The sequence below is a fragment of the Vicugna pacos genome, chromosome 9 (genome assembly GCF_048564905.1).
Source record: "Vicugna pacos chromosome 9, VicPac4, whole genome shotgun sequence".
NCBI classification, from domain to species: domain Eukaryota; kingdom Metazoa; phylum Chordata; class Mammalia; order Artiodactyla; family Camelidae; genus Vicugna; species Vicugna pacos.
In genome coordinates, this window is record NC_132995.1 from 60998036 (window position 1) to 61019647 (window position 21612).

At 32.7% G+C, this 21612-nt stretch overlaps 1 protein-coding gene and 1 non-coding gene across 4 annotated transcripts in view; both read left to right on the forward strand.

Annotated features, from left to right (window-relative positions):
* Window positions 1-21612, forward strand: part of ST7L (suppression of tumorigenicity 7 like) — a 72008-nt gene that overhangs the window by 28550 nt on the left and 21846 nt on the right. For 2 of the 3 annotated variants that reach the window (XM_006217811.4, XM_031680289.2), the window contains exons 10-13: window positions 326-398; window positions 1333-1435; window positions 17449-17599; window positions 20674-20766. In XM_006217811.4, the coding sequence (XP_006217873.3) occupies window positions 326-398; window positions 1333-1435; window positions 17449-17599; window positions 20674-20766 (420 nt within the window). Of the gene's footprint in view, window positions 1-325; window positions 399-1332; window positions 1436-7550; window positions 7603-17448; window positions 17600-20673; window positions 20767-21612 lie in introns of those variants that run through there. The other variant, XM_072967983.1, reaches the window with a different exon arrangement.
* TRNAI-AAU (transfer RNA isoleucine (anticodon AAU)) lies at window positions 21160-21233 on the forward strand. Its single transcript has one exon. It is a non-coding gene; the product is annotated as a tRNA-Ile (tRNA).

Sequence of the window (21612 nt, forward strand, 5' to 3'; positions counted from 1 at the left end):
TATAAACATTTGTTGAGTACTTTTCACCATTCATTGTGTGAGGGCTTTCACAGACATAATTTTATTTAATCTCTGCTAGAAAAGTGCCACTTTTTTATTTTGAGAAGAGAAAACTGAGGCTATAGAAGTTGCTACTAGTTCAAGGATACATAGGTGGTAAATAGTAGAATCAAGATTCAAACTCAGGTCTTCCAATTACATGTCCATGTGCATTTACTATTATGTTATATGTATCTGTTGAATTTTTACTGTGAATTATTCTTATTAAAAATTGTCTTAAGATATTTTTTGTGATTCTTACCTAAGGTGAAAATTATTATTACAGATATAAGCCTACCAAAGTCAGCAGCAATCTGTTATACAGCAGCACTATTGAAAACAAGGACTGTTTCAGATAAGTAAGTAGTTATGGAAACTACAGTTGTCTTCCACTGACTTTAAACAATGCTTTTGTGGTGGGGGGGAGCATATTTCCTGCTGAATAAGTCTTGATCTTACGGGGCTTTGAAGGTTCTTATTATGTGGAGTGGAAGGAGTAAGGTTTTTAGAGCTAAGTAAACTTGGGTTCAAATTCAAAGTCTAAAGCATACCAGCTGTGGAACACTTTGAGTAAATTAATCAGTTTGAGTTTCTTCCTCATCTGTAAAGTGAGAATAATATAGTAGGGTGGCTGTGTGAGGATTTTGTGTGTTGAATGCGCAAAGCAATGCTAGATAGAAAGTACAAATAGTACAGAGTAGCTGAGACAGTAGTGATAAAGGTGTATGGTAGGGAAATAGATTTCATGTTATCTGTTCTGAGATTATAATTCTCAGTTATTCTGATTTCCTTGTATTTTTGACTGCCCTTGGTGAATTTCTCTTTATTTCACTGGTAAAATATTCAGAAACTAACCAAATGGCCACCATTTCTTTCACTTTAGATACTATGCCTTGATATGAATATTAGAATGGAATATTCACAGGCTGTTTCTTCTCAGTGAAAGTTTGATAAGAATATGCTTCTATTTCATGAGATTCTCTAGATATCGCTGTGCATCATTTCTTATTTTGTTGACTTTCCCAAATCCTTCAATGGATTTCTCCTGAAGGCTTTCTTTACCTAAGCTTGAAGATTTTCATTTCTTGCACTGCCTTTCTTTGTATGTTGAACCAAAGGCTTTACTTTCATATTTAGTAGCTATTTGACTTTGGTTTTAGCCATCACCAGAAACCTCTGATTCAGGAGGCTAGATTATGTTATGTTATATTATGTTACGTTACATTATGTTACGTTATGTTATTTATTTATTTATTTAAATATTCATTTCGTCATTTTGTGATTTTCTTACAGATTCTCTCCAGAAACAGCCTCCAGAAGAGGATTAAGCACAGCAGAAATTAATGCTGTGGAAGCAATTCATAGAGCTGTGGAATTTAATCCTCATGTTCCAAAAGTAAGAAATTGTCTAATGGAAATGTTACTTTTATTTAGTTAATCAAACTGATAACAGTGCATAGACCAAAGTTTGGGTCTCCATAATTTGAGGCAGAATTGTTTTAGTCTGCTATATTTTGATGCTTAGTGTTTGCCTTAAAGGGGATGTTAAAAGGCATGTAGAAAAGTGGATAGGAGCAGTATTTCACTATAGGTTTTATCATTGCTGTCAAAATAAAATTTGAAGTGTGTTTACTTAGCTGTTCCTTTTGCTATAGTTATAGAGAAGAGATAAAATGACTTGGTCCTACTAAAAGATCATTCTTATTTCAGATCACCAAATTAAATTTCCTATTACTGTTAAAGCTTTTTATATCTAGACAGATGCCTGGGTTTTGAATGAGGGCTGGGTAGACAAAGACTGAAGACAAATACACTAAAGTAATCAATAATAGGAAACAGGTGTGGAAGTTCCCAGAAAAACTGTTGAGTTGATGTTATTTAGTTATTTAGTCCCAGATGAAACTGTATTCATCTCATTTGTCTTTATATTGTACACCTTGCAGACGCACAGATTATCACCCAAGATTAAATTTGGGGTTTTAAAAACAATGCCCCAAGTTAGGAAGTACAGAATATTCCAGAATATGCCTTTATTACAAAATGTAATTGTAACTATTGATTCCCATATAGTGTCTGTTAGTAGAATTTGGAATCTAGTAAACATTAAAGGATTAATCCCTAAAAGATAATCTCCAAGAAACAGAAATTGAAAGTCTGTTAGAGTAGGTAAAGACAGAGTGAAGAATATTACTGAAGTCTAAGTATGAGAGTCAACAAATGTTTATACCATTCTCTTACTAAGTGACATTGGTTCTACACATTCAAATAAAATTTTTATTATGAATTGCATTACATATACAGCAAAGTGTAAAAGACAGAAATGTGTATCTTAATGATTTATTATAAAGCAAATGCATGGAAACTCCCACTGAGGTCAAGAAACAACATTCTCAGCCCCCAGAAACCCATCTGCCCTTTCCCTGTTACAACTTCTTCCCTCCTGCCTAAAAGTTACCATTAATGCCATTCTGACATTAATTATGTTCACTTCCTTCTTTTCTCATATTTTTAGTATATACTTCTCCTTTACTACTGATTTTATAAGACACGTTAAGGAGTAGTCCCTCCTTTATCATTCTCTGGAATGATTTGTGTAAAAATTAAAATTATTTCTCCCTTCAATAATTGGTAGAATTTGCTGATAAGGCCATCTGATTCTGAAGTTTTCTTTGTGAGAAGGATTTTCTCTATAAATTTCATTTCTTTAGTTTAATAGTTTAATTGCAGATTCAGTTTCTTTAACCATTCCATACTATTCGCTTTTTTTTGTTTCTTGTGTTAGTTTTTAGTAAGTTGTATTTTTCTAGGAATTTATTTCATCAAAATTTTCAAATTTATTGGCATAAAGATTTTATAAAATTTTTCATTACCTTGTTAACATGTGCAGGATCAGTTGTAATATCCGCTTTTTAATTCATAATGCTGGCTACCTCCCCACCCCCCCTCTATTGGATTCCCCAGGGATTTATCAATTTTATTAGTCTTTGCAAAGAACCCAGCTCTGGCTTTGTTGATCCTTTCTACTAATTGTTTTCTGGGTCATTCATTTCTGCTCTTTGTGGGCTTCTTTCAACTTTCAACTTCTTTCAACTTTCTTCGGCCCTATTTTTTTTTTTAATTTCTTGTATCTTCTTATAAAGGTACTTATTAATTTTCAGTCTTTCTTCTTTCTAATATATCCATTTAAGTCTATAAACCACACTCTAAGTACAATTTTAACTGCATAGTATAGCATTATTTTTTATGTAATTTAGTTCAAAATATTTTCTGATTTCCATGATGACTTCCTCTTTGATTTGGAAATTTATTTATTCCACTTAATTGTGTATTTCTTAACTTCCAATCATATGAAGATTATCTTTCTATCAATGATTTCTGGCATAATTGCATCGTGGCCAGAGAATATTCTCTGTGTGATTTCACCCCTTTGAAACATTTTTCAGTTCCTGAATTTCTGTTTATTTTTCATATCTCCTGTATTATTTATAGTTTCTAATTCTCTGCCCAAAATTTAAATATAGTTTTTTTTATCTTTGAGAATGGTCTAAAGTAGTTACCTTAAAGTCTTTCTCAGGTAATCCCAGTGTCTAGAACTTCTGGATATCTGTTTTTATTATCTGTTTTTTATGCTATATCATGTTCATATTGTCTTGTTTTGTCTTATGCCCAATTTTCTTTGACTACATGCCAGATATTTTACCTGAAAAATGTTAGAAATAGCTTGAAACCTCAAATAATATTACCTTCCTTCAGAGAGGATTTTCTTTGTCCATAGATGCCTGGAAGAAGCACTAGCAGGACAGGATCCCCTCAATTCAGTTTCAGGAATTAATGTTTTCTGGTCTATCCAGATGACTTGAAACTGGACTGGGTCCATGAAACTGTTGGGTTTTTTTTTTCTGGTTCACCCTTATTCCTAAGGTGCAGCCCTTCAGGGTCCCAATCCAGTCCTAAAGGTTTGCCAGGGCTCTCACCCTTGATAGGCCTTGAACTTTGATTTTTGTTCCTCTAGTCTTATGAAAGTGGCAAAATGGCTGAACAGCCTTCTAGCCATGTTTTCCAGAATTGGCAAATGTCTCTAGAATAAAAGAAGCTCCAAGTGTAGCTTACTTTTCTTATTTCTGCCTTCTTTGGACTATGGCCTAGTAATTCTTTACCTTTTTTTTATTTTAATTTTTTTTAAATTGAAGTATAGTCTGTTTATAATGTAGTGTTAATTTCTGGTGTACAGCATAGTGACTCAAATGTATATATATATATATAAGTGTGTATATATATATATATAATATATGTGTGTGTGTGTGTGTGTGTGTATATATATATATATATATATATATACTTTTCATATTCATTTTCCATTATAGGCTATTACTGGTTATTGAATATAGTTCCCTGTACTCTTTACCCTTTGTAAATTCTCTGATATATTTGATTTGATTTTTTAAAATATTTTGACCAGCTTTCCTAGCTGTCTAGGAGGGCTGGTCTGAATTACCCAGCCTTCCATTATGGGAAGGAGAGTTATGAAAATACTTTTATATGAAATGCTCTGCTCTCTTGTGCTGCAGAGTTTTTAAGAGAATGTATTCTGCAAGTAAACCGCCTGGGTTTGAATTCTGACTCCGCTACTTCCTAGTTGTATGACCTTGAACAAGTTACTTAACTTCTCTGGTCTTGAGTTTCCTCATGTGTAAAATGAGGATAATATTTCCTACCTCTTAGAGTTGTTATTAAGATTAAATGAGTTCACATCTTTAAAGTGCTTAGAAGAGTGCTGGACATGTAATAAGCTTTACAGAAGTGATTGTTACTGTCATTATCCAAGATGAGATGGAAATCTGTTCCTTGTGTGAGGAGATAAGCAGCAGTTATTAATCAGAGCTATTCAAGTCAAATAAATGATTAAGATGTCTAAAAAAATTTTATTTAATTGCCACTCAAAATGACAAAATATGAACTATCTGCTCCCTATGGTTCTTTTCTGCTTCAGGAGTAACAATTCTGATACTGTATGTTGTACTTTGGTTTTCAGAACTACTGCTGGAGGCACTTGGGTGACAGGAGGGTAGTGGAAATCCTAGGCATATTCCAAATTATAAAATTAAATTGTTGGATAGGTAATATATATTAATCTCCATATTTAATCTGTCCAAATAATCTATGATGCTTTTAGCAATATTTTTTTCAAGTTAAAAAACACACATATATACTGAAACTCTACAAAACAATTATGAGAAAAATTGAAGAAGACTTAAATAAATGGAGTTATGTGTACCATGTTTAAGGATTAGAAGACTCAGTATTGTTAAGATCACAATTATCCCCAAATTGATCTATAGATTCAGTGCAATTCCTATTGAAATCCTAGTAGGCTTGTTTGTAAAAATTGGCCAGCTCATCCTAAAATTTAGATGGAAATGCAAAGGATCTAGAATAGCCAAAATAATTTTAAGAAGAACAAAGTTGGAGGATTTATACTACCCAATTTCAAGATATTTTAAAGCTACAGTAATTAAGATAGTATAATATTGGCTATAAAGATTGAAAATAGAGATTGAAATAGAGATCAATAAAGACATAGCGAATTCTGAAATAAACTCACATAATTGTGGTCAGTTGATTTTCAGCAAGAGTTCCAAGGCAATTCAATAGGGAAAGGATAGTCTTTTCAACAGATAGTGCGGGAACAATCAGGTGTGTATTAAAAAAAAGAAAGAAAGAAAAAGGAACCTAGACCCTTTCCTCATACCATATAAAAAATTACTCACATTGGATCATGGATCTAAAGGTAAGAGGTAAAATTATAAAATTTCTAGAAGGGAAGATTATCTTTGTGATTTGAGGTTAGACAAAGATTTCTTCAAAAGCATGATCCATAAAAGAAAAAAATTGATAGTTGGACTGCTTAAAATGTTGAATTTATCATAAAGAAAATGGAAAGTCAAGCCAAAGACTTGGGAGGAAATGCAAGTCTTTTATCTGTTAAAGTTCTATATCCAAAACTTTTAAAAAAGAACTCATTATAGCTCAATAATAAAAGGACAAACGACTCAATTAAAACTTGGGCAAAGGATTTGAATAGTCACTTCATCAAAGAACGTGTATGAATTAGCCATCAAAGAAGGCTCATGAAAAGATACTCAGCACGATTAATCATTGGGAAAATACAAATTAAAATTACAGTGTGATATTACTTTATATTTACTAGATGGCTATGCTCACAAAAACTGACAATATCGAGTGTTGGCAAGAATGTAGAGAAAATGCATACATTGCTGCTGGGCATGTGAAATAGTAATAGCTATTACTAAAAAAATAGCTACTTTGGAAAACAGTTTTGCAGTTAAACATATACGTACCATAAGATGCATCAAATGCCATTTCTAAGCATCTACCCAAGAGCAGTGAAAAACCTATGTCTATACAAAGACATATGAAAGTGTTTGTAGCAGTATTATTCAGAGTAGCAAAAAACTTGAAACAATCCAATGACAGGTTAATGAATAAATAGTGATATATCCATACAATGGAGCACTTTCTAGCACTAAAAACGAACAAACTGTAAGTACATGCAACAACATAGATGAACCTCAAATACTTTATACCAAATGAAAGAAACCAGACACAAAAAACAACATAAATGATTCCATTCATATGAAATTTCTGAAGTGGGTAAAACTGCAGACACAAAAAGCAGATCAGTGGTTCCCTGGGGCTTGGGGTGGGAATGGGGATTGACTGCAAAGAGGCATAAGGGAACTTTTTGTGGTGATGGTTGCACAATTATATAAATTTACTAAAAATCATTGAACTATACCAACAGTGTTGAATTTTGTGCTATGTAAAGTATACTGCAATAAAACTATAAAATACATAATTTAATTAAATATAAGTATACATTTAATAAGTATGTAATATGTATATACTGCAACATTTAAAAATCACTTTTATTTGCAGGTAGAAATTTACGTATTTTCCTCTCAACTAAATGTCAAAGCCAGTTGACAGTTCAACTCTATCAAAATATCCAACTAAGTAGAATGGTGCTGTAACCTTACATTATTGTTTGTGGATAGGCAGTTTAAGCTAGGTCTTATCAAACAGGATAATTATTAAGGTTTTCTGGGGGAAATTTTAATCTCCAACCATTTGCATAATATCCCACTTACATAGCATTAGTATTATATGAAGTGGGAGAGCTCTGGAATTTGTGGCTATTTTTGCTACAGTTTTACAAGTGATGAAGTATGTACAAATAGTCTCTCTCTCTTTCTATCTATCTGTATATATAAATATTCTGTTGTGGTCTCTATTCCTGATTCTCTCAGCTGGAGCCAGCAAACATAAAGGGCTTAAGGAATTTTCCTCCTCAAACTTCTATAGTGGGTTGTGATAACTTATTTAACCAAATGAACAGTGACATTTAAATATATATATTTATATTTTAAAATCTTTTTTATTCTTACAAATTTATTAGGCAAATTTTGTTGTATGTTTTATGACTCTTACAGGTAAAATGGCAAGGAATAAAGCTGTTTTAGCAGGAACTATTTTGGCAGCTTTCCACATAACTACAACAGAAGTGGCTTGCAATTTGTTAAAGCTGGAAGCTATTAGAAGTGCAGTAGAAAAAGATAACATAAATCTCTTCAGACTATGAATTTGCTTTAGATATTTCATCAATATTGATTGCTTATACAGATTTTTTAAATCTACTGAGTGAATTTCAGTGTACAGTAACTATGACAGTGACAGTAAAAATTAGAACAGCATGTTTTCATGTTTTCTGACTTGTTCTTCATTACCTAAGTATGACTTTGGTTCAACAAACATTTTGTTTTAGTCTCCAAACAAGAAAAATACTGTGTATCTTTCAGCTACTATACAGAAATTATCAGTTTTGAAAATTTTATAATAGAAAATATTTCATGTATTTTAAATATTCCATAGCATCCTGTTTCAGTCATTCTCATGTCTCATATTTTTTATTATCCAACTGTCAAGGTGTTTTATAAAAGATATTCTTTTTTTAACTTGATGTAATTCACATACCATATAATTCATCCTTTTAAAGTATACAGTTCAGTGGGTTTTAGTATATTCACACAGTTATACAATCATCACCACTGTCTAATTCTGGAACATATTTATGACCCCTAAAAGAAAATTGTACCATTAGTAGTCACTCCCCATTCTCACTGATGACAGTGTTAAGAAAATGAAAAGGCAAGCCACAAACAGGAAAAATTTTTTTTGCAATTTGTCAGAGGACTCATATCCAGAATGTATAAATACAAAATGACAACTTAATATGAAAAATGGTCAAAAGCCTTGAACAGTTACTTCAGAAAAGAAGATATTAGAATGTCCTAAATTGCAGCAGTATATTTTTTGAACCAGCTCCTGGAGTAATGGAAATAAAAGCAAAAATAAACAAATGGGATCTAATTAAACTTAAAACCTTTGCACAGCTAAGGAACAAAAAGACCTACAGAATGGAAGAAAATATTTGCAAATAATGAGACTAACAAGGGACTAATTTCCAAATATACAAACAGCTCATACACCTTAATATCAAAAAAAAATAAGCAACCCAATCAAAATATGGGCAGCAGACCTAAATAGACATCTCTCCAAAGAAAACATCCAGATGACCAACAGCACATGAAAATATGCTCAACATCACTAATTGTTAGAGAAGTGCAAATCAAAACTACAATGAGATATCACTTCACACCAGTCAGAATAGCCATCATTAAAAAGTCTACAAACAATGAATGCTGGAGAGAGTGTGGAGAAAAAGGAACTCTCCTACACTGTTGGTGGGAATGTAAATTGGTGCAGCCACTATATAGGACAGTGTGGAGGTTCCTTAAAACTAAAAATAGACTTACCATATGATCCAGTAATCCCATTCCTGGGCATGTACCCAGAGGAAAATATAATTAGAAAAGATACATGCACCCAGTGCTCATAGCAGCACTATTTACAATAGCCAAGACATGGAAACAACCCAAATGTCCATTAACAGGTGACTGGATAAAGAAGTTGTGGGATATATATATATATATATATATTTATATATATATATATATATATATATATATAGGAATACTACTCAGCCATAAAAAAGAATTAAACAATGCCATTTGCAGCAACGTGTATGGACCTGGAGGTCGTCATTCTAAGTGAAGTAAGCCAAAAAGAGAAAGAAAAATGCCATATGATGTTGCTAAATCTAAAAAAAAAAAAAAGGACACAAATGAACTACTTATTATTTATAACTTAGATGATTGATTTCTTGAATATGTGTAAGCACATTTGACTGTTCTTTATGATCGGATTATTCCTTTCTGTTGATTCTTATTGTGTGGTTGGCTTTATTCCTTTGATAACTATGTAAGTTTAAAAAGCTAAAGCTCTAAACTGTTTTTTTTACAAAAGATATTAGAATGTCCAATAAACACATATAGAGATGCTCACCATCCTTGATTATCAGGGAAATGCAATATAAAATTATAATCATGTCTATCAGAATGGCTGTAATTAAAAAGACTGATAAAATGCTGGTAAGAATGTGGAACATTTAGGACTCTAATGTATTGCTGCTAAGAATATAAACTGATACAACCACTTTGGAAAACTGTTTGGCAGTTTCTTATAAAGTTAAGCATATACTTCACCCTGTGACCCAGAAGTTCTACTCCAAGGTATACACCCAAGAAAATAAAAATTCATTTAGCAATAAAAGGAAAAGAAGTACTGATACAGCAAAAACTAGATGAATCTCAAGAGTATGTAATGAATGATTCCATTTATGTGATGTTCAAGAAAAGGCAAAAGTGTATATGGAATCTAAAAGAAAGGACACAAATGAACTTACTACAAAACAGAAACAGACTCACAGACATGAAGAACAAACTTATGGTTACTGAGGGTAAAGGGGCAGGAAGGGGTAAATTGGAAATTTGAAATTTGCTCCTCTTGGGGAGTGATGAAATGTTAGCTATCTTGATTGTGGTGGTGGTTTCATTAGTGTATACCTGTATTAAAATTCATCAAATTGTACATCTGAAATATGTGTAGTTTACTATACAGAAATCATACCATAATAAAGTTGTTAAAAAATAAATAAAAGAGAATAGCAGAATGCAAAAGTAAAACACAGCAAAACAAAAGTGATCTATTGTGCTAGAAATTAGGATATAGTTGCCTCAGGTGGTCAGGGTAGGGGGATTAACTGGAAAGGACAACTTTTTGAGGTGATGGTGTTGCTCATCTACATTTTTCAAAACTCATTTAACTGCATACTTAAGATATGTGCATTTTACCATTTTTAAGTTATACCTCAATAAAAAAAAGAATCTGACTCAGCATGGAAAGCACTGTCCAAACGTATCATGCCTTGTAATTAAAACACAATGTCTGAGTGTCAGGCAACAGTGTTGATTGTTATGGTTACCATTGCTTTATTGCTCTATTACCATTTTTTTCCTGTTTAAGCTGTTCCATTATGTACTCTTCCCTTGTGAATATTATTTTAGTACTTTAGAATATTTAAGATTTAGGGATTCCTATGTTGAGATGAGGTGAAGATATTGAGACAGTTAGGAAGTAACTAGTTTGAAATGCTTAATACCTGAGGACAATTTATTTGTGTCATACAGAAGCAGCCCTTGGGGGAAGAGTAAAGCAGAACATTTAAAAGCAAAACAATAATAAAAACTTGTTTAGTAAATCTCTACAACTTGAGTACACGTTTAGAAATATGTTATCTGTAGCTTTTAAAAATTATTATTTCTTATTTTACAATAAAATTGTTTTTGATATTGTACTCCTGAGAAAGTAGACCATGCCAGGAGATTTTTATAAGCACAAGGGGAATTTTAAAAATAAATAATAAATAAAGATAAAATAAAGGTAAAATCCATTCTGGTTGATCAGAAATTGAAGCCTGAGGATATTATGAGCCCCATCCATCAGAGAAGATACTACTGTCTCTTTGGCAGCCAGCTTACATTTCTTTGGCCAAACTATCTATATTAAAGAAGCATATATAAAAGATGAGGGAAATGGGCCCTCGATTAAGCTTCTGGTGGCATAATAGGAGTACAGGGAGAAAAGGAAAGTGGTATTAAAGTCTGTGACTCAAACTTAGAGCATAGTGAGGCATTTGTCTTTCCATTATATTGTACTGTGGCCCAGGTGGAAGGGTTGAGATATGAAATGCTTATCTCTCGAGGTGCTGCTGTGTAGGGTGATGTGGAAAGAAATTTTCCTAAGGCACATGCCCTGTTTAGCCTCCTTTTTTTCCTCCTTTCAGTGTAAGATCACCTTCCCTTTGCTCCTGAGGCTCTTAGGTAGTATTATGTTTTTCAGTGTATCCATACTGTAGTTCTGTTTACTTTCTGTCTGGGAACTGTTTCTAGTCTCCCCTCAAATACACCTCCATGTGGACTCTCTGCATTCGGCCTGCCTGTCCAATCTCATAGAATGTGCACTGAGAAAACTAATTGCAGAGATAAATTGGCTCTTGGTGTGCATGACTGATCAAGAGCAAAGTACCTTAATTTCAGATGCCTTCAGAGAGATTTTTCTTTAACCTCTGCTTTTAAGAGGAAGATTATAAAGCATTATCATTACTTGAGGTCAGAATTATATTGCTTTTGGTCAAAAGCTGTTGTAAGATTTACAAAGTAATAGAAACAAAGTAATCTAAAGATAAATGATAAAGATCAAAGCAATTCGAAATTAAAGTGAATTTGAGTGTAAGCATAGGTATGGGTTTAGAGTTATAAAAGAAACCATCAGACCATACATCATTATGTCTTTTTAACTATATCTTCCAAAGTAGCCTTAATTTTTAATATTTTTACTGAAAAGCAAGAGACTTGAGTAATTATTTGCATATATTGTCCATAGTTGAATACTAGTTAAAATTGGCCCAAGCAATTTCTGATTTATTCCACATATAACAGTAAGGTGATTTGAAAGTAATATGGAATATCCTGCAACGCATAATAGGTACCAGCCTTGGTTTATGTCTTTGACTGTATTTTATTTGCTGATAATTTCCAAATCTGTGTCTTTTAACTCTAGCTTCCTTCCTCATCTCTATCTAGTAGTGGAAATTTTTACCTGGATGTATGTTGGGTACCTCAGACACTTTAATGTGTCTCAAACTGAATTTTAAAAAAAATTATTTTTAAGACTGTTCTCCAACTTGCCTCTCCTTCCTTATTTCTATATTTTTGATTTATGGCTTTTTTATACTCTTCTCTAATGAATCCTTACTTCTGCCTTTTCCAAATTACCAATTCATATTATAACCTTTGAAACGTCTTTGAGATCTAGCCATCTACTCCATCTCTGCTGTCACTGTCCATTGTGCACCTTCACTACTTGTTTTTTTGAAAGATTATTATTATTATAAAATGAGTGCTTTTTAGAAAATTCAGAGCCTTTAGAAGTTTATAAAGTAAAATTCTCCTGTTTTTTCTGTCCCAATTCTACTTCTTTCAAGTAACCACTGTTTATGTTTGATGTATATATTTCCAAACACTTTCTGTGCATCTTTAAATATACAGATATATGTATAAAAATACAGTAAGGACAAATGCTTTATCATCTTTTGCTTGGACTATTAAAATAGATTCCTCAGTGGTCTCCCTGCCATCAACCCCTCTCTACTCTGGCCATTGCCTTAAAGAGCTCTGCTTGTATCCTGTTGCCTATGGGATAAGGACCAACCTTAGTATTGCATTATAGAAACCTTCACAGTCTGGGTCCAGTATCTGCCTCCACCCTCACTCCTTGCCACTTCTGCCTTGCACCTTATCCCCAGTGCTACTATTCCCTAGATTGGCCAGGTCTCATTATGACTCCTTACCTATGTACATATACTCAGTCTCTTCTCCACTTGGCAAGTTTCTGCTCTTTTTTCAAGATCTTGCTCATCTGTTGCCTCCTTCATAGAAGTGTCTTTCCCATTTTTCCCAACCAGGAGGTAATGGCTCTCTCCTCTGTTTCTTCATTATCTCTCTCTCTCTCTCTTTTTTTTTTTTTTTTGTCTGTTTGTATGTGTCTCCCTTAGTTCCTTGTGAGATTTTTAAAAAGCAGGACTCTTGTCTTACTCATCATTTTATGTCTGATACTCTGCTTAGCAAATACAGGCATTTAATAAGTGTTTGGTAAACAGACATGTCTGTAGTTTAGATCTGCATTACTATAAAGACCTAAGTTAAAGAAAATAAAATTTTAGATCCCACCTCATTTTGTAATTTTTAATTCACTTAACATTTTATGAGTTTGGTAAATTATATCACTTTGGGCCTTTTGAGGACAGTAGTACAATTTCAGCATGACCTTATTTCTTAAAAAATAACTCAGCTTTTAATGGACTACTATACAGTATTTTTAAATGATGAGTTAGATCTCTATAGAGACAGAAAGAGATACACAAGATATATTGTGAAGTAAAAAGTGAGTTGCTTAACGGTTTGATTCTCTTTTTAAGAAAAGTACAGTCAGTATATTGTGCTTAAAAAAAATCCAGACAAACATAAAACAAATTATTGTCTTTATTCATTTATTCTCCAATCTTGTAATAAATTATTTTCCATGTAACTCTGCAATGTTTGCATATTCGTACTGTGAGCATGTACTTTCATAAGCGAAAAAAGGACCAAAAATAAAACAAACCACTCCTCAGTTTTTAACTTTTCATAGTCTTCATAAAAAAGTAAAGTCTTGCTAGCGGAATTTTTTTGTTTTTGTTTTGTTTTTAGGTTGTGCAGAGAATTAGAAAATATATTTAAGTAAAAATTTGAAATATAGATATGAGTTTGAGGACATTTTAGCTGTAATTATTTTATAATTATTTTAGTGCCTACTTTGGGTAGTGTAATATGCTAGATGCTGAAGTAGAATGAAGGATACAGTTTCTATTGTGCAGTAACCTACAGCTTATTTTGGGTAGCAGAAATTCCTCAGTAGCACTTTGTTGAGGAAATAAAATAAGTAATGATCCCATAATTACCTACTTTAAGTACATTTTCCTTAAACTGAAAAATACCCTTTTTATTTTGAGGGTGAAATTTTATTTGCATGTTCTATTAGAAACTGAAAAATAAGAATTGCTTTAAAGTCAAATTGGAAAGGACATTTGCTGGTAGGTAAAACATGATAAAAAATAAAGTAGCCTAAGGAAAAATTTTAAATTATTAAATAGCAAAGTTTTTTTAATATAAAATCCTGAAGTATCATTTGCTAATTAATGTGTCATACCTGTTTGATTACTGTTAATTATCTGAATTGTCACTTAGATTATTACACAGCAGAAAAATATATACAGTTGCTATTCAAAAGCATATTTTTTAGAAATATTAAGTTGATACTTTTTTATCATATAAGTTTTACTGAATAATTGTCAACTTAATATCTTTGCTTACCATTTGCTAAGTGGCTACCAAGGTAGGATTTAGTTTAATGCTTCAGAATTCTCAAATTCACTGAAAATAATTTAAGATATTTTAATCTTTAAAATAAAGCAGAACTTTAAATAGAAAGGACTTGGTTTAAGTATTAAACCTCTCTGAAAATAAAATATTCTTTTTATGATGGAGATTCCACTGTGATTGCTTCATTTTCTTTACTTCCTACTGAAGAAGCCCTTAGTGCACTTGCAAAGAGCATAAGGAGTCATGTCAGAGGTCAGCTATTTGAGTCCATTTTCCCACAGCCGCCTGGTGTGAGTGATCTTTTACTGTGTTTTAAAAAAATGGGCAAGGATTAAAGAGGATTAGAAAGAATATTACCCTCCTGAATATAGGCCCAAGGCACTAAGGGGAGAGAACCCAGCCAGGCAGCAAATGGGCTTTGCTTGACCAGGACGCAACCTCTGCTGCATTCCTTTAAGAAACTGAATGGGAAATGTTAAGTCCCCAAACTGGATTAGTAAATAATCTCATAGCTTGTGACATCTGCTAAAATAAATTGATGAGCAGACTGCATTCTTACACTTTGAGGAGAGGACCAGACATCAAGATTAAGAGTAATAATTCTTTTATCTCTTTGCTTTTTAATTTCAACTTTATTGGACTATAGGAGAAAGAGTAATTAAAGATGGGTATTAAGCTCAGTAAGTGTTAAAAAGGCATATTCCATAAACAAAAAAGAAAAATTACTTTAGGTGTATTAATACCAAGAGTACATATGTATTGATTAATAACCTAAGGCTTAACATTTGAAGCCACTGCAATTTTTTGTTTTTAGAATAGTTCCTGTTTGTAGCAGTTTTGCAAAGTGTTTCACAAATTCAGCTGTTCATGTGGTTTTATCTCATTAGTTTGTGTAACAACCTGAAGAACTTAGAATTTAAGATATAAGAATGTATCTTTTAAGACACCTTTGAAATAGTTCTCTTTTTATATTTTATAATAGAAGTTAATGTGGTTTGGACCTTATGATGCATAATTTGGTATCAAATTATTGAGAACCCAAGAGGTCGTTTCAAACCTAGTCTAGTAGGGGAGGTGTACTCTGGCTTAAGTCTTTGGAAAAAGTAGTTAGCTAACTATTTTTAAAAGATTTTGTTTGAGGTTGACCACTTTCATAATAAAGTTGATGTGTAAGTGGTGAATTTTGCATCTTTCTTCATGTAATTAGTACATTTGATTGGTGCAATAACTGATTATGCTGCTTTTGTTATGGACTGTAATATTAAGGCAAGTATTTTCTTCAAGAGTTTAAGGTAAAATTTAATTTCATATGTGAATAAGAATTGATAGGCTGAAACTTCTTTAACAGGCATGCTCACTAATCACTTAAATGCATCTTGCACTGTGCTTTCCTGGCTCAGTGTCTTTGTTTAAGTTGTCCCTGTACATTGAATATGTCCTCCTGTTCTTGTCCCCACCACACTCCCCAATCTGCTCATCCATATTCCACCTATCTTTATTTATCAGCTCAAATCCCAAATTCTATCAAGTGGTTTAAATCATTATTAATACCTCTTAAACATGGAGTTACCATATGACCTAGCAGTTCTGCTCCTAGGTATATACCCAAGAGAGATGAAAACCTATATTCACATAAAAATTCATACATGAATGTTTCTTACAGCATTATTCATAATAGCCAAAAGGTGAAAATAACCAAATGTACATCAAGTGATGAATGGATAAACAAATGTGGTCTATCCATACAATGGAGTATCATTCAGCCACAAAAAGAATTGGGGTACTGATAGATTCTACAACATGGATGTATGCTTAGTGAAAGAAACCAGTCACAAAAGACCATAGATTATGTAATTCTGCTTGCATGAAATATCTGGAATAGGCAAATCTATAGAGACAGAAAGTATATTAGTGGTTGCTTAGAGTTTAGGGGGATGGGGGTAGAGGGTGGTAACTGAGGAGTACAGAGTTTCCTTTTGAAGTGATGAAAATGTTCAAAAATTGTGATGGTTGCACCTGTGAATATCCTAAAAACCATTGGATTGAGTACTTTAATTTTGTTTTGTTTTGTTTCGTTTTTGTGTGTGAGGGGGTAATTAGGTTTATCTATTTATTTATATTTATTTCTTTTGGTGGAGGTGCCAGGGACTGAACATGAGACCTTGTACATGCCAAGCCCCCATTCTACCACTGAGTATACCCTCTCGCATGAATTGTATACTTTAATTGGGTGAATTGTAAAGTATGTGAGTTATATCTCAATAAAGTGGTTATTTAAAAACTAAATTAAAAAATGAATACCACCTATGCATATTCCTTTATGTATTTATACCTCTCATGAAGCTCTTACCATAGTCTGGTTATAATTATTAACTTGAGGAATCTGTCTTTCTCATTACATTAGGAAGCTCCAGAGAGTAGTGTTTTGGTATTCCCTAACAAGCATAGTGCTTTGTGTTTAGTAAATATTAATTTACTTGAACTTCTTAACAGTTAAGTTCCTTCACTGTAAAATGGGAATAAAGAAAAAAAATTTAATGTTACCATAACATGTTGTTCCAAAATTGTGCTTTATAATTTTTTACACTTATTCTTTTTTGGAAAAATACATAATTTACTCTCACATTATTTCTTCAGCTTGAGTTTCTATTTTGTGTTTAGCCAAGTTGCACATAAAGCACTTATCACCTTATTTTTACTTATAGGAATATTCTGATCTTTGGAATTTGCATATTTATATATATGAGTATTTTATATATGTTTTCAGTAGGCTCCCCATGTCATTTCAACTAGCTTAATGTTTGTTTTTTAAGTCAACTTTATAAAATTTGATTTTTTAAATCAAACTTTATAAAATTTGAATCTACATTTTTGTGGATATTTGAATCTAACATAATTTAATTTTTCTTTTTTACTGTGTTGTGTCTATGTGTGTGTGTTATTTTTCTAGTATTTGCTAGAAATGAAAAGTCTCATTTTACCTCCAGAACACATTCTGAAACGGGGTGATAGTGAAGCAATTGCCTATGCGTTCTTTCATCTTCAGCACTGGAAGCGAATAGAAGGTGCTCTTAATCTGTTACAGTGTACGTGGGAAGGCAGTAAGTATTCTTTTCCAAATGCAACACTAATCTCACTGTTCTTTGCATTCGCAGGCAGTCTTTTTTAATGAGATTGAGTTTCCTTAAGGATTTATTGTTCAGATTGGTTTCAAAGTGGATTTGGTGGTATTTATTGGTCTATTGGTAGAAGAAATATGTGCTTATACTGATGCCACATTTAGGAAAAGCAGAATTAGAAACTGTTAGGGTATTCTGCTATATGTTCATTTAAATTATGTATTTATAAGGAAAGAAAATGAAAACTGATATCCCTTGGTTTATAAGTTTTTTAATGTGGTTAAGCTATTGTAATATTTTTAAAATTGGACTTGTTTTTTGGTTTTGTTTTGATATGTATACAACATGAAACTGTTTGCCTGATTACTGGTATCAACTCGATTCTTTAGCAGAGTTTTTAATTGTGGTAAAATATAAGTAAAACATAAAAATTGCCATCTTAAACATTTTTAAATGTACAGTTCAATGACATTATGTACATTGACATTGTTGTGCAGCCATCATCATCCATCCCCAGAATTTTTTCATCACCCCAAACTGAAGTTCTATACCCATTAAAAAATAACGTCCCATTCTTCTCTCCTCGCCAGCCCCCTGGTAACCATCCTGTTTTCTGTTTCTGTGAGTTTGACTACTCTAGGTATTTCATATAAGTGGACTCATATTTGTCCTTTTGTATGTGGCTTATTTTACTTAGCATATATGTTGTAGCATGTGTCAGAATTTTATTCCTTTTTTAGGCTGAATAATGTTCCATTGTAAGTATATACAACATTTTGTTTATCCATTCATCCATCAGTGGATATTTGGGTTGTTTCCCTTTCTGAGTGTTGTGAATAATGCTGCTATGAATGCAGGTACATAAATATCTGTTCAAGTTCCTGCTCTCAGTTCTTTTGAGTATCTACTTAGAAGTGAAATTGCTAGATCATATAATTCTATGTTTAATTTTTTTGAGGAACCACCATACTATTTTCTGTAGCAGCTGCACCCTTTTACATTCTACTGGCAGTGCACAAGAATTTCACATTCTCTGTGTCCTTGTCAAAACTTGTTATCTTCTGTTTTTTGATAATAGCTATCCTAAGGGATGTGAAGTAGTATCTCATTTTGATTTTTATTTGCATTTCCCTAATAATTAGTAACGTTGAACATCTTTTTATGTGTTAATTGGCCATTTGTACATTTCTTTGGAGAACTGGACTATTTTCAGCTAACTACCAGATCTCTTATATATAACTTTTTAAAGTCAACTATCAAGGAAAATTCAAAAAAAAAATGCAATGCTCATTTACTAAAATTGGCTAACCCCTCAGTTCTCAGACTTTGCACTGAGGCATGTTGAGGTATTAATAGCAAATTCACAAAAGTGCCATGGGATATTTTCAATTTTCAGGGAAAACATAGCAGTACTCAATATCTGTCAAATACCATTCAAACTGTTAGCGCTAGATAGTTCACAGTTTCAACATTAGATGGCTCTCCATTGTCTGTTTCTTTCGATGTTCTCATAGCTTTGCAAAGTTGGCTTTTTGTTAGTTGCTATAATTAAAACAAGTACCAAACAAAAATCAGTGTGGAGCAGGAAATGAGGATGTGGTGTTCATTGTGATTACAAGGGTTGAGAAGTTATGTAATCCCAACAGGCTCATACATCCCATTAGGAAGAAATTATGGTTATTTAAAAATGAAGTAATTATTTTTTTCCTTCAATTTATGTGGAGGTTTTTTTCAGGTCGCTGGTCAGTGGTTGGACCATAAACTTTTAAAGTTGTTCAGACCCACTACTTAAGTGGAATTGTTAGATATTTCTTTCAGCATAGGGGCATCATAGCAAATTACTAAGACATGAAGGGCACTAAGTGTCCTTGAAGCAAGAACATTTGGGAATCTCTGCATTAACATTTTGCTGATGGCCAGGCACTGTGCTTGACATTGACAATATACAGATTAATGAAACTGGGATTACTAAAACTGAAATGCTGACTGTTTTGGGACTTCCTTTTGCTTTTTTCTCAGTAGTGAATAGGCTCCTCAAAACCAGGTACTGTATCTCTTCACCTTCGTTGCCTAGAGTTCTGCTTGGCACATGCAGGTTTTCAATAAGTATATTATTTATTCTGTATTTCACAGATAATCATCTTGTGAATGGTTTCCTAGTGTTATCACTGATTTGCTCTGTGACTTAGGACAAATCACTATGTTTTATTTTAGCAATATAAAATCCATATTTGACAGAAGTTTATAGAGCCAAGTACTAAAGGAAAAACGATAACCTTATCACAGTTTTCAGTGAGTTATCAGCTAGCTGAGTAGATCAATAAGGATTTCTTCTTTAAGAAGTCTGCAAGAGTTGGTAATAAAATCTAGGTGAGGGATTGGTAAACTTTTTCTGTAAAGGGCCAAATGGTAAATATTTAGTCCTTGTGGGCCATAGTCTCTGTCACAACTACCCAACTCTTATAGCATGAAAGCAGCCTTACATAATACATAAACAAACAGGCATGGCTGTATTCTAATACAATTTTATTTATAAAAGCAGATAGTGGGCCAGGTCTGGCCAAGGGTTACCCCTTTAGATAGTTAATTTAGATACTTCGGTGACCCCTGATCTAGATTAAGCTCTGTTCGTAGAAAACTTTGGTGACAGCTCCCATATGAAATTAGGAGCCATTGAGAACTCTTTTAGGTTGCCAACAGTTAGGACCTCAACAGTTATATGTGATTCGCCTAAAAAGTGGAATTCATACCTGGAGAGTTAAGTCTGTTGTGTTGTAATGAGGAGACTGAGGCAAGAAGGGCACAGCCAGTCTTATCTTCCACTACTCCCGTTAGTTTTATTCCAGCAGACTGTGACTATTCTCTAAATAAATCTTATTCTTCCCCTTATTCACTCTTTTGCATACTTTGTTTCTTTCATCTAAAATGTCTATCTAAAACAGAAAATAAAATGCTATATGAAAATTTAATAAAAATATGTCTCCAAAATAGCTTTGATTGTAGTAAAGGATGAAAATGAGATTGAATTGAATGTCAACATATTTTTTTTCCCTCAGCTTTTAGAATGATTCCATACCCATTAGAGAAAGGCCATCTATTTTACCCTTATCCCAGCTGCACAGAGACTGCTGATAGAGAGCTATTACCTAGTAAGTAAATTTGTGCATTTTCCTAAACTTAAAATTAATTGTAAGATTGTTTTTCATAGTATTCTCCCATTTTAAAAGTGACTTTGATTGAAATTTAGGATACTGTTAAATACTAGTTTAGCCATTTCTTGGATGTAGTTGTATAATTCAGTTCATTCTTGAATTTTTTTTTGGTGAAACCCTATGCTAGATGCAATGAATTAACAAAGATTAAAGATATTAAAAAGAGCAGTCATCTTACAAGCATTTAAACAAAAACTAATTCCAATCCTTCACAAACTCTTTTCAGGAAATAAAGGAGGAAATAGCATCCCCCAATGCATTCTGTGAAAGTAGCATTTCCCTGACACCAAAATCAAATAAAGACATTACAAGAAAACTATAGAACAAGGGGGAGGGTATAGCTCAAGTGGTAGAGCACATGCTTAATATGCAGAAGGTCCTGGGTTCAATCCCCAGTACCTCCTCTAAAAATAAATAAAATAAATAAAACTAATTACCCCCCCAAAAAAGAAAACTATAGAACAATATCTCTCATGAATATAGACAAAAATTTCTTTAACAAGGTAAAACTGAATCCAGCAAACTGAATCCAGCAACATGTAGAAAAGATCCACGACCAAGTGGGATTTATCTCACAAATGCAAGATTGGTTTAACATCTGAAAATGTAATAGAATGAAGGACAATAGATGCAGAAAAGCATTTGTCAAAAATCCAACACCCATTCATGATAAAAATTATAAACAAACTAAGAATAAAAAAGAACTTCCTGAACCTGATAAAGAGCAGCTACCAAAAACCCACAGTTAACATCATACTAAATGGTGAAAGACTGAATGCTTTC